This window comes from Aulonocara stuartgranti (genome assembly GCF_965226115.1).
Source record: "Aulonocara stuartgranti genome assembly, chromosome: 23".
NCBI classification, from domain to species: Eukaryota; Metazoa; Chordata; class Actinopteri; order Cichliformes; family Cichlidae; genus Aulonocara; species Aulonocara stuartgranti.
In genome coordinates, this window is record NC_138958.1 from 47,062,651 (window position 1) to 47,077,100 (window position 14,450).

A 14,450-nucleotide genomic window follows, 5' to 3' on the forward strand; every position below is an offset into this window, starting at 1 on the left:
TTTGCTGTTTTATCTTGTTTTGAAATATAGGGCTGTTTAAATTTTTTATGTATTGTGTGTTTTATTTTTTTACTGTTATGTTTTATTCTATTGTTCTTAACTCATTTACTGTACAGCACTTTGGTTTTGTCCTGGGGTTTTTTAAAGTGCTTTCTCAATAAAGATGGATTGGATTGGACTGGAAGATAAACACTTTAGTTTGCAGTACTGTGGTGAGTTCACAGTAAAGCACTGTGTTGGACTGGCGCACAGTGATTGTGGCGTTCATGGTCAGTGTTAGGTTACCTCAAGTACAGTGGATTCATTTGCATTTAAGCTGATGATGCTTCGATTAAGTCATCAAATTTCACCTTTATATCAGCTCTATAAGCCAATTCTCAGGATACTGTTAGTGTAGGAAATGGAAAGACAACCAAGATATCTGTGAAACGTCTGCTTACATCTTGAATTCAGCTCCAGCGTATGTGGTAAGTTGTTAATGAGTGACTTTAATTGATTCTTTCTTCAGATGTGGCTATACACTCTACTGAGAATAAGCATACTGTCATGATATGAGTGGATCTTCAAAATAGACATCAAAATAGGTCATGGAGAAAATAAGTATAAAAAGTAAAGATCTTATTAGGAATAATACTTTTTGGATAATTATAACTGTTAGGTATTTTAGTACCATGGCAGCATTTACTGGATATTGTTTTATAGTGACATTATACAGGAAAACTCTGTCATTCAACAAGGTTGAAATACCACAGAGATCACTCCCTCAGCTACATTAGTTTCTTAATCTTTTAGACGCCTGTTGAAGGCCAAATGGTTTGTTTCAGATTTCACTAATGAAAGAACTCTTCGTTTTGTGCCTTGAAAATATGTCGCTGAGATAATCACAATTGTAGCTGAACTAATAAACTACACAAAGGATGCTTCTTCACCCAAGGGCAGGAAGACGCTGCCTTATCTTGGTCTGTACTGGTTTAAACTGATAAATCTGCTGTCTCATGAATTTTACCCTCTATATAAACTGTTGTACTTGTGAATAAAGTTGAGTCACTTTGGGAAGACAATCTAAAGCAGTCTCTGTTTTCTTGTTCTCCCAAGCTGCTCCCGAGCTGCTCGTACTAACACGCTGAATGGCATGCTTGAATATTACTTGAGAATATATTTGACTGTGTTACAGACTAAGGGACATTCTCTGCTGATAGGTGAAGGTACATTCTCTGCTGATAGACGTCCACGCCTCGGAGGAAGCCGATCCACGGAGTAGGCCCTGGAAACAGTTTCCTTCAATAACCATCATAAGCAACCGAATCATCTCAACATGTATTTGCTCAAAAATGTATTTATTATCACAAACATGTATTTAATTATCAACAAAAGGAAAATCAACAGTTTCTAGAACTCCAACAGGGGCAGGACTTGGAGGTACTGGGATTTCAGGAGGCAGCAGAATGGTACACTGGTCAGTGTCATTATTATTGACCTGTGATGGTGGATGGCCTTGGAGGGAGCTGAGAGGTAACTCAGACCTCTTGTCTTCAGGACACGTAAAGCAAACATACTCCTTCTCAGCAGCTGGAGACTTAGAGACATCCCAACTCATCAGCCTCATGCGTTTGGGCATCAAATGTTCCTCTTCATCATTAACAGAAAAAGCAGTAGAATATCTGCGCTTTCTGCAGAGACCTACCTCTGCAGTGGGTGGAGGTCTCGGAGGCAGAGGAACATCGCTAGGACACATGAAAAATGTCACTTCATCATCCAGGGATGCATGATCATTTTTCAAATCTGGATTAATGATCTTGTCAGTGTACTTTGCATGGAAGCTGGCATCAGCAGGTGGAGGATTTGAAGAAATTGGAACATCAGAACTCATCAGCCTCATGCGTTTGGGCATCAAATGTTCCTCTTCATCCTCCACAGAAAAAGCAGTAGAATATCTGCGCTTTCTGCAGAGACCTACCTCTGCAGTGGGTGGAGGCACTGGGATTTCAGGAGGCAGCAGAATGGTACACTGGTCAGTGTCATTATTATTGACCTGTGATGGTGGATGGCCTTGGAGGGAGCTGAGAGGTAACTCAGACCTCTTGTCTTCAGGACACGTAAAGCAAACATACTCCTTCTCAGCAGCTGGAGACTTAGAGACATCCCAACTCATCAGCCTCATGCGTTTGGGCATCAAATGTTCCTCTTCATCATTAACAGAAAAAGCAGTAGAATACCTGCGCTTTCTGCAGAGACCTACCTCTGCAGTGGGTGGAGGTCTCGGAGGCAGAGGAACATCAGTAGGACACATGAAAAACGTCACGTCATCATCCAGGGATGAACGATCGTTTTTCAAATCTGGATGAATGATCTTGTCTGTGTCCTTCGACTGAAAGCTGGCATCAGCAGGTGTTGGACTTAGGAGCTCACATGCAGGTGCACTGATAGGTCGGAACATGAAAGCGGGAACTTCATTGTCCAGAGCACAATGGTCTGCACTGGGTGAGTGTGGGAGCTTCTCCTTTGCCTGTGGAGGAGGCAGACTTTGACTTTGTGTTGCAGAGGAACATTTAAGTCATCTGACGTTTTGCTCTGTTACATATTATTATTGTTGTTGTTGGATTTTTCTTTAAAAATTCACACGATTTAATGTTTAGAAACAGACACAGTGAAGGGTAACTTACCACAGCTCGAGCCATTTTAGGCGTCTGTCAAGGCAAAGATGCAGGATTTGGTTTCTCTGTGTAAGATTACAGGACAGTTGTCAGTTTCATTTTCAAGTCAGTTGGATAAATTCATATCAAACTTCTCAAACTGTATCATTAAAGCATTGTTTAGGTGGACAAATATGAAAGATATGAAGATAAAAACAGTAACAGCTGGCAATCAAGGGAAAACAACCTTACGAAAAAGGTCTTAATCATTATTGTTTAAAAGTAAATCTTTCAGTCCTTACTTCAGTGATTGTTTGAAGTCTCTGTGCTTGTTGTCAGTCGCAGATTTGTGTAAAATATTTGCAGTTTGTTAATAAAGTTTGCAGGAGCTCCAAAGTTTGTCTGTTCAATACCAAAGTAATGAGGAGACTGAGTGCAGGTTTGGAATCCTCAGTGACAGAAGAATGCAGCAATGTTTGAATTTGAATTTGTTATTGTTTTATTAACAACAACTACCAGGATCATACCATAGCAACACAGTGATGCCCAATCAAATGTCAGGTACAAGGGATAGCCCACATACACATCCAACAGCACAGTAAAGCAATGGGCACCAATGCCACCAGTCAGGCCTTAAAAATACCTGAGTTATATAACAGCACGCTGACAGTGTCTCATCCAAAAATATAAAATGTATAAATACAGTTAATATCATTTTTATTTAAATTTTATTTAATTCTCTTCATATAGTGCCAAACAGATGTCTCAAGTCGTCACTGTTACAACATAGATAAACATGAACATGAAATCCATTATTTAATTCTCTTCCATTCACTCCAGTTCAATTCAATAGCTATATAGATGGATAGACAGATACTGTATTATATACTATATTGATTCCAAATGGAGAATTAATGTGTTATATTACCAGGATAATGAATTCAAGTAGTACAATCTCCAATAAACAGACAACACAGTTCAAGTTCAAAGTGCAATATGTGCAGGATCCAGGCTTTATATTGTAAGATGCAAAATGTTTATATATACATAATATTGTTGAAAAAATAAAGAAAGTTAAAAATCAAAATAAGTTTATTGTCACTGTGGCTGATGTGATTGCAATATGAACCCGGAAGCAGACAAGGGAGAGATGGAACTGAATCTTAACAAAAAAACAAACCATTTATTAGGTTGAAAAACACGAACACAAAACAAGGCCCAGCAAACAGGGGCGGAAACTAAAACTAAAACCTATCCTGGGAATAACTCGGTATGACTATGACAACTATGACAAGAAAAACATGAACATGAATCCGAGGAGGTGCATGCGAGAAACTCTGATGAAAAAACATGAACATGAACATGGACCTAAACAGAATCAGGAGATAACCTGAAACCCGGAATAACGTGAACGGAGGAAAACGCACCAACACTGCCCAGAGGAAGACAGCGGACTTAAACACACAGAAGAGAAAGGAGGGAAGTGGAAACACAGCTGACACAAATGAACCTGACACCACAGGGGAAGCAACATGAAACACACTGAACATGGAAACACAACCCTTTCATAATAAAAGACGAAACAAGGAGAGACGTGGACGTGTGATGGGCTGAGTTGCCAAATGGCTGGTAGGCTTTTAGCTAGGCTTTAGCTTCAGCCAAGTGGAAGCTAAATTGGCTAGTCATTCATATGTAAATTAGGTTGTTACCTGAGAATTCTGGAGGGGAGTGGGGTGTGTGAATGATTGCTGATTTCTAACTGCCAACTGCCTCTTTGTTTGTCTGGGGGGGAGCTGCTAAAAGCGGTGAACTTCCTTTTGTGTTCGTCTTGATGCATTCTCAATCATCCAGGAAAATAAATCTCCAAAAGTCACCAACTTGGAGTGGTTAGTTTCCTGAGCCACAAGGAAACTTGTGTTTCAGTTTGCCATCTTAGGGAGAAGGAGGATCATCACAGTTTTGGTGGTTGTATGAACTTAGAATGCATAAACTAATAATTTGTTTTAATTAAAAAACTTTCCCTCTGTCATTTCCTGAGTGTTTCAAAATAAAAGTCCTCTCTTTCATGTTTTGAATGTGAGGCTCTTCCTGTGATGCCTTCAAATCTGTTTCAGTCTGCAGATTTTTACATTTCAGACCCAAAGTGACTCAAACATTTACTTAAAAGAGGTTTTTGTTCGTCTGGGTTTTCCTGCTCAGCAGCTCTAAACAGGCAAAAGCAGAAACACACAAACAGAAAGAAACAGGAAAATATGTGTTTCTGTGAACAATGCAGCAGCAAAATGAAAGACCAGGACTTATTTTTAATGACTGACCAGTGTTGGGTAAGTTACTTTAAATTAGTAACTTAGTTACATTACTAGTTACTTCTATCAAAAGTAACTCAGTTACTTCAAGTTACTCGTTACTTTCAAAGTAACTAGTTACTAGGGAAAGTAACTTTGGTTTTACTCAGAATTCTCTTGTTAATGTGTTGCTTCCATAACTTTGCCAGTCTTCTAGCTTGCTTACCTGCCACAAGTGCACTGTGCCACCTACCAATAGAAAGGAAAAGATAATGTGCATATTTCCACGAGAGAAATCCCACGCCTGGACCGCCGTTGACCGCCACCATGATTCTAGCCTACGTCACAGCATCATGTGCGCTTTTTACATCCAACACAAAAACTGCAGTCGTGGTGCTGTCGATTGTACTCAGAACTCAGAAATTCTGCCTTCTGAATAGGAAGATGTAGGTAACACCAGACTGCAGATGAGCTGCATACAGGGTTGGACTGGGACAAAAAAATCAGCCCGGGCATTTTGACTAGAGACCGGCCCACCATTATAGCAAAAATCCTAAAGCCTTTGAATGAAAACAAACGCTGTTGTGACAGTGATGCTCACTGTCTTGATGGTATATATGCATCAATCTATCAATCGTTTGTTGTAAGATTCAGATAATTATTTTTTAAAAGCGAGACACTTTAAATGAGAATAAGATAGAAAAGTATTTCCTTGTGCCCCCCTCTCCCTGTTAATGCCCTACCTGGCCCCCCTGGCAAAACTTTGCTAGACCCGCCCCTGCACAGTTACCAGCTGTCAGCTACCTAAAAAAGGATCCTGGTGTTATTTGTCTCTCAGAAACAGTTCATAACTTCCCTTCAACTCATTCATGTGACCTAAAAGGTAAACCTGTTTCTCCATCACAGCTCTGATGATTCAGTAAGGACATCTCCTGGTTTCATCTTCATGTTTCCCTCTCACCACGTAACCAAACCGACATCATGACCAGCAGCTTTTTTGCAGCTGTGGCTCCAGCAAACATCAGCTGATACTAGAAATTAATATTAAATAAATTCTAACAACAGCTGATCAAGCTTAAACGTGCTGCTGTTGTTTAACGTGAACTCCGCTGGTTTCCTCTTTCTGATGCAAAGTGGGAGATAAACAAACAAGAGAGACGATCAGCTGATCATTGATCAGCTGATCAATGATCAGAGGCAGCTGTGCAGCAAAGACACAGAATAAATCCAGCTTTGTGCCTTTTTCATTGTAGCTGAATTACGGGACTAACTGTTCCTTTTCACCTCAATAAGAAATGCGTAATATTTTCTCTGAATACCAGATGAGACGGTTGGCAATTCTAATAACTTATGAACGAAATAAAGTTCAACATCATTAACTTCATAGCACCCACCCAGCTGTATAGAAACTCTGTCATGCTAGCTAGTATGCAGTACGGAAAAAGTCAGAATAACAAAAATAAACTCCACCTAAACTTGGTTTATATCTGACCCAGAGAGACTGCAGGTCATAACTTCTTACCTGAAGTTCAGTTCACACTTGGACCGGCGGCCGCCTCGGGTCTCTTTTCCTTCTGCATCCCCCTTTCCCTCATCCACCTGCTGGCCTCCACCACTTGCTAATGTTACTGAATCTGTGGAAGCTCCGCGATAGCCACCACACAAAGTAACGAATAACGAGCCTATCTAAATCCCAGTAACGACTAACGCGTTCCTGATTTTAGCATAATAACTAGTTACCGTGCTCGTTACCACAATAATAACGTAGTTACTGTAACGTGTTACTTAATAACGCGTTAGTCCCAACACTGTGATTGACAAAAACATTAAATGATCATGTTTATTTTCACATAAATGTTCCATCGGTCCTTCTTTTAGAATAAGTTTAGAAATGAAAAATACTAATAACACACCAGGAAAAAGCCAACAGCACGAGTCCTGAAAGGCTTAAAGAGAAAATAAACGCACAAAGAATGAAACAAAAAGGCACAAAACCTCAAAACAAGAGTGAATTAAATCTGACTGACACACAAAGATGCTAAAAGCCCCAAACATGAACCTGTGAGGTCATTAATACCTGTGTGTGCGCATGTTTACATGTCTTTGTGGGGACCAAAATGCCCGTCCCCACAAGTTTGAAGACATTTGTGAGACTCAGAATGTGGTTTTAGTGTCAGGGACAGTCAGGTCAGGGTTAGGCATTCAGTCTTAATGGTTAGAGTAAAAGGCTGAGGAGAGCATGATGTCAAATAGATGTCCCCACAAGGATATGAAAACACAACCGTGTGTGTGTGTTACTGTGAATTTGTGAGACAAGTGAAGATTTCAGAATCAGTGAGAAATGTTTCACTTCCTGTTGGTGAAGAAGAGCAGACTCCTCTTCAGCCACAGAAATGAAGAAGCTTTTATTTTGTCAGCCTGACAAACACGAGCTCAGCCACGAGCAGAGGCGACCCTGCAGAGGTGAAGGTCACAGTCAGAATCAGCGCCAGAGAACCGCACAAGGACGGCCTCATTGGTCACGGCTGAGTTCATTATGTGATGGTAACAAGCTGATTATTACAGAACAGGAAACACACGTCTGCTCATCAAACACCAGCTGCTGCTGCTTTTATCAGTCTGACAACAAAACCTCACAAGAAAGAAGTTTTTGTGAGTTTGCAGCGTTCCTCTAAACTGAAAACTAAAACAGACTGAAAATGGGAACACGCACCCACACTCGAGAGTCAGGCAGCTTAAATGTGTTTGTCTTCATCTGTAGTTACGTTTCATTGGCTGGAAATGTGCTAACTGGAATCATTCATGAGTCCAGATGAACAAAAACAAGTGTTTACTGCTCCACGCTGCACGAATCTGAATCAAAATCACTCAGACGCGCCCACGTAGGCATTCCACTAAAACCATGTGACCACCTTCACCTTTAAACCTGTCGTGAATATAAATTTAGACTTTTCACTTTATTTTGAAAGAACAGATTTGCAGGAATTGCGGCTGCTGCAGAAACTCTTCACTTTTCACTGGCTTTAATCTTGAAGGTTTCTCCAGATGTGGAACATTCATGCTAAACATTCAACATCTGACGACCGTCTCCGTGTAAAACACTGACAAACTCAAACTTTATACGGTAACTGACAGATTTATTCCTCCATTTTCAGGCATTTCACAATGAACTTGGATTAGTTTGATGATTTTATTCACGTTGGTGAATAAAACCAGCCAAGAGGCTGATTCCTGCAGAGGAGGAGGCAGAGTGGAGGAATCTGCAGGTTCTGTCTCTAACACACAACCAGAGCTTCAATCATAACGAGCACATAATAAAACCATGATCCCCCCTGATCGACTCTTTTAGCCTGTTTCCTCTGGATCGAACAGGATCTAACAAACCCCAGCTTCTGCTGGGACACTGGTCATCATGGGAGGAAAAAGATGGCTGCCGTGTTGCCGTTTCCTGTCTTACACCAGCATTATACTTCCTGTATCTGTGGGTCTGAGTTTTTAATCAGAGGATGAACTTAAAGCTTTCAGTCTGCTCTACAACCCACCACCTATCCACACGTCTGCTAAGTGGACTGGAAATCAGTAAAACTTCTACCAGACTTTAGTAAATATTGCATTAAGATGAGCAGACAGATTTTAATCTCAGCATCGTGCACACAGATTTTTCAGGACACTGGAAGAGTTCCTGCCGTGGATTTAGATGTTAGTGTTGTGTGGATGATCCCATTCTGTGATCTTTGTGTTACTAACACTGATGACACCACCGTTATTGGACTCATCTCGGACGGGGATGAGTCTGCCTACAGGAGGGAGGTTGAACGTCTGGTGTCCTGGTGCAGCCACAACAACCTGGTGCTGAATGCCCAGAAGACAGTGGAGATTATTGTGGACTTCAGGACGCACACAGCTCCACTCCCCCCCATCATCCTGACTGACACCCCCATCACCTCTGTGGACTCATTCCGCTTCCTGGGTACCACCATCACCCAGGACCTGAAGTGGGAGCCCACCATCACCTCCGTCATTAAGAAAGCCCAGCAGAGGATGTACTTCCTGAGGCAGCTGAAGAAATTCAACCTGCCAACACGGACGATGATGCAATTCTACACTGCAATCATCGAGTCCATCCTCACCTCCTCCATCACCGTGTGGTACGCTGGAGCCACTATCAGGGACAAACAGAGACTGCAGCGTGTTGTGCGCTCTGCTGAGAAGGTGATTGGCTGCAGACTCCCATCTCTGCAGGACCTGTACACCTCCAGGACACTGGGGCGTGCAGCTCGGATCTCAGCTGACCCACCCTGGACACAGTCTGTTTGACCTGCTCCCCTCAGGCAGGAGGCTCCGGTCCATTCGCACCAGAACCTCTCGCCATAAGAACAGTTTCTTCCCCTCTGCTGTCGGACACATGAACAATAACCGTATGACTGTTCCCACCACTAACACCCTATGCTGTGTTCACTGCATCATTCCATGTTTGGCACTGATCACCACCTGCACTCATGTATATATCATGTATATATCTATCTACTTAGCACTTTTAATTCTTATTCTTATTTTTATTTTCGTGTCTATTTAAGCGTAATTTATGGCAGTATGTTTGCACTGAAGCACCGCAGCAATTTCCTAATGTTGTAAACCTGCTCAACATTTGGCAATAAAACCCTTTCTGATTCTGATTCTGATGCTTTTACACTTTAGGACCCTCGAGACCTCTGCTGCTCAGCCGTCCTGATCGCTGCCTCCACTTTAACCAGAGGCTGTAACCTCTGATCATTTCACCTGCACCGACAGTAAAACTCTTCTCCAGAACCAAACGTGCCATAAACCCATCACAGCTTCATCATCAGCTCAGTCTCAGCAACATGCAGACGACCGAGCAGCAGAAACTCTGCAGGGAACGTCTGAAGTCTGTTCTTCAGTTTTCCCAGCTCACTGTTTATTGAACATGAGACAGAAAAATAACTTCACCTTTAATGTGAAACTTTTATCGCCTGTGACATGTTTGCAGGAAGTCTTCGTGCTGTGATTTAGTGTCACATCCATAAATATCACACAAGGTAAAAACTACAAGTCCCAGCATCCTCTGTGTTTAGGGAGGAGCAGTGAAAGTGAAAGTGTTGATCCTCCGTTCAGAGCAGCAGGAGGAGGAAGGTGGAGCTGATGCAGGTGAGTGTTAACATGAATATGTTTCTTCTTATGACATAAAATAATTCCACGCTGTTCGTGTCTGTGGGTGAAACGTGAGGCCGGTCGGCTCCTCTGAGCGCTGGTTTCCTGTAAGTAGAGAGGAAGTGAGTTTAGCTGAGAGAGCAGGAGGAGAGTGAGAGCTGTGCTGAGGCAGGTGAGTGTTAACACCGCTCTGACATTACTGTGTCTCTGTGGCGGGAACAACAGGCTCCGTCAGTGGAGGCAAAAATAATCAGACTTTGGTTTTTCAAAGGAAACTACTTTATGTTGGGAGAAGCCGCGCGCTCATTGGATAACGACTTGTCAATCTCAAGTTATTAGCCAATGAGCGCGCAGGTTCACAGTAAGACCCGCCCTTATCACGACGGGTTTTAAAACTAAAATGGCGACAGAAACTCGGTGAGTGGAGTTCAGGCTGACTTTATGAAAGTGCGACGTTTGAGCCACTTCCTGTTCTCAGTCCCGGCGTCCTGATCACCGAGGTTTCTGTTGCTCTGATGTCTGATATTGATTATATCGGTAAACAGGCTGTAGGCAGAAACATCAGGTCTGATCTGAAAATCCCTTCAGAAACAAACTTTAAGAGTTTTATGTCCGTGAGGCTGTAAAACTGTAACGTGTCCTGTGATCTATAAACACTCTGTGATGAATAATCTGAAGTCATTTTGAGCCTGACAGTAGTTTCCTGTCACAGAGCAGAAGCTACAGGCAGTTTTTGGCACCTTTATATTTAATTTATTCCAAAATAAATCAATAAAGGTAGAAAAGAACTCTCAGTGACATTAAAAATCTATTTTTAAAGACAGATGTGACCAAGTGCAACAAATATAAGATGACATGTTTACAGATATTTGAAGTATTGATCATATGTAGAACACAGAGCAGGTCCAATAACAGAGTCATGCTGCTCACAAACAGCAGTTTGGTTTCATGAGCTCACTTCCTGCAGTGATCCTCAGCTTCTCTCCAAAGGAGCCGTAACATGTGGGCTCCTCACCATGATGATGATCCCAAACACACTGAGTTCCTTCATCCACCTGATCATGTACTTATTAAATAATGTGATGGTTTTGGTGTTTTTTAAAGACTTTGAGCCTCTAAAATAACTGGTTTGGACTTTAGGGCCAAAGCTCCAACATTAGAAAGCCGTCAGTGTGATGCTTCCAGCACAACAGCACCTCTGAGTGTGTGTGTTTACCTCTCAGACTAACTCCACCCTGACATCAAGAAGATGGAGGAAGAGGACGGAGCAGCATCCAGCTGTGTGTCTGTGAGGAGTGACGGGGTTACACAAACACCTCCACCTTACAGTCATGGACCTGCAGCAATAATGTAAGAACACTACTAACTTTATTAGTCATTTCAACATAACCATGACAGAATCATTGATCTGTGATTGGTTCAAACTGTTTGATCTGAGTTTGATTTTTATTGACTTGTTTTCTTGCTAAGATCTGAACTCTGTAAGTTTAAGTGAAGTCAGTGCAGCAGAATCAGAGAGAAGAGCTGAGAACAAACTGAGTTCATTCAGAGACAGAAAAAACCGCTGATGATTGGCTGACCTGTCAGCGTTATGAGGCAGACACAATATCACAGAGGGATCAGCTGATCATATGGCTGTCAGAGAGAACTGATCAGTTATTGATGTTTGTGTTTGCAGGGGTCAGAGGTCACAGTCTCCAGCATCCAGCTGTGTGTCTGTGAGGAGTGACTGGTCCAAAAACACACCTCCAAACTTCAGTGATGAACCTGCAGCAACAGTGAACTTCAATCATGGAGCTCAGCTGACCATGTAAGAGAGCTGCTGACTCAGAGTTCAAAGGTTGTTTCTATAAATGTTCTGCCAGTGACATCATAACTTAACCTAACACTGGTCTGTGTATGAAGTATCATTTAGTGGCAGTTGTTAAAGTTGTATAATGATGATGCTAGTTTGGGGTGTATTTTCCTGCTGATGCAAATGCATCTACTTTGCCCTTTGTCTGGTGCTTTGGACAAAGACGTCCAATGAAACTCAGAACAACACAGTTTGCACCACCAGCAGGCAGAGGAAGTGGCTGACATCCAGAAATCCTACCAGTGGCTGAACAAAGCTGGACTGAAAGACAGCACAGAGGCACTAATCATGGCAGCACAGGAACAAGCTCCGAGCACAAGACCCATAGAGCCCGGGGTCTACATGGCTCTTTTTGGGGGGGTTGTGTTGTATTAATAGTGACTTTGTTTCTTTGGACCAAAATCTTTTGTTTTTCAGTTCAGTTGCAACATTGACTAACACTAATGCAGGGGTCGGCAACCTGCGGCTCTTTAGTCCTTACAGTGCGGCTCCTCGTGGTTTGGGAAAATAAATTAGAAGTATTTAGCTGAAGTGTATTTTATTTATGTTCTTTTTTAACTTGTAGTTCTAAATTGGAAGATTATTGTGATATTGAAATATAAAAAGAAAATTATATTTTATTATTTTTTCATCGTTCAAATAAGCGTCACACTCATGGAAGCCGGTGTACCCGCCGAAACGCCGTGCATTTATCGAGACTTTCAGCCCCAGGTAGGCCAATTATGGATCTTCGGATCCACATTATGTCAGCAGCTGTTCTCCACCGTGAACTATGTTAAAAACAAACACCGCTCACGCCTCACAGACGACAGCTTACAGTCCTGTAAAGATGAAAGTGACTTCGTACAGCCCCGATCTGCAGAATTTTGCAAATATCTATTTTTCATCTTTCAGCAGCATAGAGCTTTTTTTCCAATTGTTTTTTAAAAGTCAGGTCAAGGCTCCAAAAGCCCAAAGGAGATATAAGGGTGGCGGCTCACAGCAGCTTTTGTTTGCTACATCATTTTAGTTCAGCTGGGTGTCTTTCCTTTGGTTATATTTCTTTAAGAGTTCAAATGTGTTCATTACATAAATAACCTGTAATTTTCTCTGTAGCACTTCATGGATTTCATAAGCAACACACCTTAGTTGTTCACACAAAGCATAAAGGTAAAAAACAGTATATACAGTGTTATCTTCATTCTAGATGTCAAAAAGTATTTGTGGCTCCCAGTGTTTTCTTTTGCGTGGAAACTGGCTCCAAATGGCTCTTTGGGTCCTGAAGGTTGCTGACCCCTGACCTAATGGTATATTTTTTTTAGCTGGATCGTTCTATAAAAACATGAATCAAATCTGAGAAAAGTTTCCACCTGACCTGTTGAATGTTATTGACGCCAGAAGTTTGCCTTCATACTGTGTTTCTTGCATGCCTTTTGTGGTGTACTAATTGATGTGAAATGAATGCAATGTGGTTGTGTTTGCAGAGGTCAGAGGTCACAGTCTCCAGCATCCAGCTGTGTGTCTGTGAGGAGTGACTGGTCCAAAGACAGACCTCCATATTTCAGTCATGAACCTGCAGCAACAATGTTCTTCAATCATGGAGCTCAGCTGACCATGTAAGAGAGCTGCTGACTCATTTACGGGTGTTTGAAATTCTGTGACCACTTTGTAATTTTAGTTTATATTTTAAAGTGTTTTTATTTGTAGTTGCCTGTATTTTTATTACACTGTGTGTAACGTGGTGGTTTGTGCTGTTTGGGATTGTTTTGGTGTATTTGTGTCAGAACATCAGATAAATGATTTCATCACATTTTAAAAGAAAGTATCAGGATAATAATCTGAACTGAGTCATCAGAAATAGAAAGATGGTCTCAACAGGCCACTGAGCTGATCTCCAAAGAAATGCAGAAGATTGAAGAGTCCGAGGCTGTTTATTTGTCACAGGCATCGTCATACACGTACAACACAGTGAAATGTGCTGAGCTGCTCCTGTGACTGGACAAAACATTAGAAACAATCATTAAATGAAATAATGAAACATTGTGCAGATGTAATGTTAAAGTGCTTTGTGCCACATTAGCACAGCATGTACTGACAGAGCAGTGCAAGCAGAACAAAGCAAATGAGCAAAGTGATGTAAAGAGAGTAACTGAACAGAGTGAGCAGAGTAATATCAGCAGTAATGAAGCAGCAGGATCAGTGTAGCAGCGTGTGACGTCATAATGAATCAGGTATGATCTGAAATATGACAGTGAGACAAGAACATGATGTAAGGTCCTGTTTAAACCCTGATGGTGATGCTATGAGGGGAGCATGTTCTGATTTAGGACTTGGATGGTCTGAGGATAGAAGCTCCTCTCTGTTTGTGTCCTGATGGTGCAGAAGCTTCTGCCTGATTGTAGAAGGAGCTGAAGCCAGCATCATCCCAGAGGTGAAGCTCCTCTGTGTGCAGACCTGAGGTCAGATTCCTCCAGGCTGATGTTCAGGATCTACAGAAACGTGTGGTTGTAGTTATTGCTGCACTGTGTG

The 14,450-nt window shown here is 41.8% G+C and overlaps 1 protein-coding gene across 1 annotated transcript in view; it reads left to right on the top strand.

Annotated features, from left to right (window-relative positions):
• Positions 1 to 14,450, top strand: part of LOC309701484 (NACHT, LRR and PYD domains-containing protein 12-like) — a 1,104,110-nt gene that overhangs the window by 58,649 nt on the left and 1,031,011 nt on the right. The window contains exon 3 of the mRNA XM_082525720.1: positions 13,406 to 13,507. Within this exon, the coding sequence (XP_082381846.1) occupies positions 13,406 to 13,507 (102 nt within the window). The remainder of the gene's footprint in view (positions 1 to 13,405; positions 13,508 to 14,450) is intronic.